The sequence below is a fragment of the Phaethon lepturus genome, unplaced genomic scaffold (assembly GCF_000687285.1).
Source record: "Phaethon lepturus isolate BGI_N335 unplaced genomic scaffold, ASM68728v1 scaffold35380, whole genome shotgun sequence".
NCBI classification, from domain to species: Eukaryota; Metazoa; Chordata; class Aves; order Phaethontiformes; family Phaethontidae; genus Phaethon; species Phaethon lepturus.
This window is the reverse complement of record NW_010514810.1, coordinates 3,673-5,075: the sequence shown is the minus strand read 5'-3', so window position 1 is coordinate 5,075 and position 1,403 is coordinate 3,673. Positions and strand designations below refer to the sequence as shown.

At 41.7% G+C, this 1,403-nt stretch overlaps 1 protein-coding gene across 1 annotated transcript; it reads right to left on the bottom strand.

Annotated features, from left to right (window-relative positions):
* Window positions 1-296: 296 nt before the first annotated feature.
* Window positions 297-1,399, bottom strand: LOC104626183 (solute carrier family 25 member 51-like; the record flags this gene model as incomplete). The annotated part of the gene is made up of 1 exon (XM_010294044.1): window positions 297-1,399. A coding segment is annotated over one exon (910 nt), but the record flags the coding sequence as incomplete, so codon positions are not given.
* Between the last annotated feature and the right edge of the window lie 4 nt (window positions 1,400-1,403).

Below are 1,403 nucleotides of genomic sequence, written 5' to 3'. Positions count from 1 at the left end.
GCTTGTAGCTCTAAACTTCACTCATCCTCATCTGGATCTGTCCTTTTAGCTTTAAACAATAAGGAGTACTAAACCATTTGAAAATGCGTTCTTAAATCGAGGCAAGGGGATCAATTTTCATCAGCCTGTCCGTGATTTTCATGTTCTACAATGTGGACAGTGGAGGACATGCCATCACAGAGCATTAAGAAATTTTAGGAGTGATACAACATAAGTTGCTGGACTAATGTAAGTCAGGTTTTTTGTTTGTTTGTTTGTTTGAACCTTGTATTTGTCTACTAGATCCATTATGGGTAAACTCACCTGCCAGCAAATAAATACTTTAAAAAGTTCATCTTAATTGCACCAAGGTTTAGATGCATCACCATTCACCCCATAAATATTGTAGGCCAAGACTAATTACCTATCCACTATGCAGGCACTGTTCCCTGGGATTAAGTGACATCATATGTGCCAAATAACAGTAGAGCTGAAGGAAGACAGTGGTTTTCACAACAGCTTTAGCAAGAATTCATAGGTTGCATTGATAATGCCCCAGGACAGGACAGAACGATGGTAATTCAGATGGGCTCCTCTGAAAAGGTGGATCAGTTTTCTATCACGTTCCAGCCAGATCTTCACAAAGACTTTTGAAAAGGACTGAAATTCACCACCAATTTGAGCCTGCATGCGAGTTTTTACAACATTCACTGGGAAAAACAAGAATCCCAGCATGGCACCCAACAGCCCACCACAGATAAAGTCATTGACCAAGTGAGCGCTGTAAGAAGTTGCTTCAGGCAGACACTGTTTGATAGGTCCCCGTAGGCCAAAGAAAAGTGCATTACTGGGTCCATTTCGGAGCAGAATAGGCACCAATCCCCGATAATATTCTCTCATCCCATAGACTTTCAGTACCTTGAAAGCCTGGTAAGTGTTTGTAAATTTATCATGGTGTTTATAGTCCTGAAGCAAAGTCTGTACTCGCTCAAAAGGTGTAAGAACAGCTTCTGTGGTCCCTGCAAGCACTGCTGCCATGCTGCGAGTAAGGAGTTCAGGAGCACTCGTGTGGCTGTGGAGCAGGGAAGAGAAATCTTCATACAAGCCAAACATTAGAGCCAGTGTTGTTGTTTTCTGCATTAATGGAGGAAGGATGCCACGATAGAGATTTCTAATTCCATCCTTCTGCAGCTGATGTACTGCATCCTTTGTTTTCAAACCATACAACTGCTGTCGAAAAAGGACCTTCTGGATGGGAAAAGTGACTGCTATATTTGTGAAGGCTGCACAGTAGCCACAAAGATAATGTTTACCAGAGGTAGCTGTTATGTCATTGCTTAGATATTCTTTCGAATTCGTTGGGACAGAACCTTCTGAATCCATCATAATGTTTTTCTTCCTGTAGTATATCTCAGTTCTCCTTC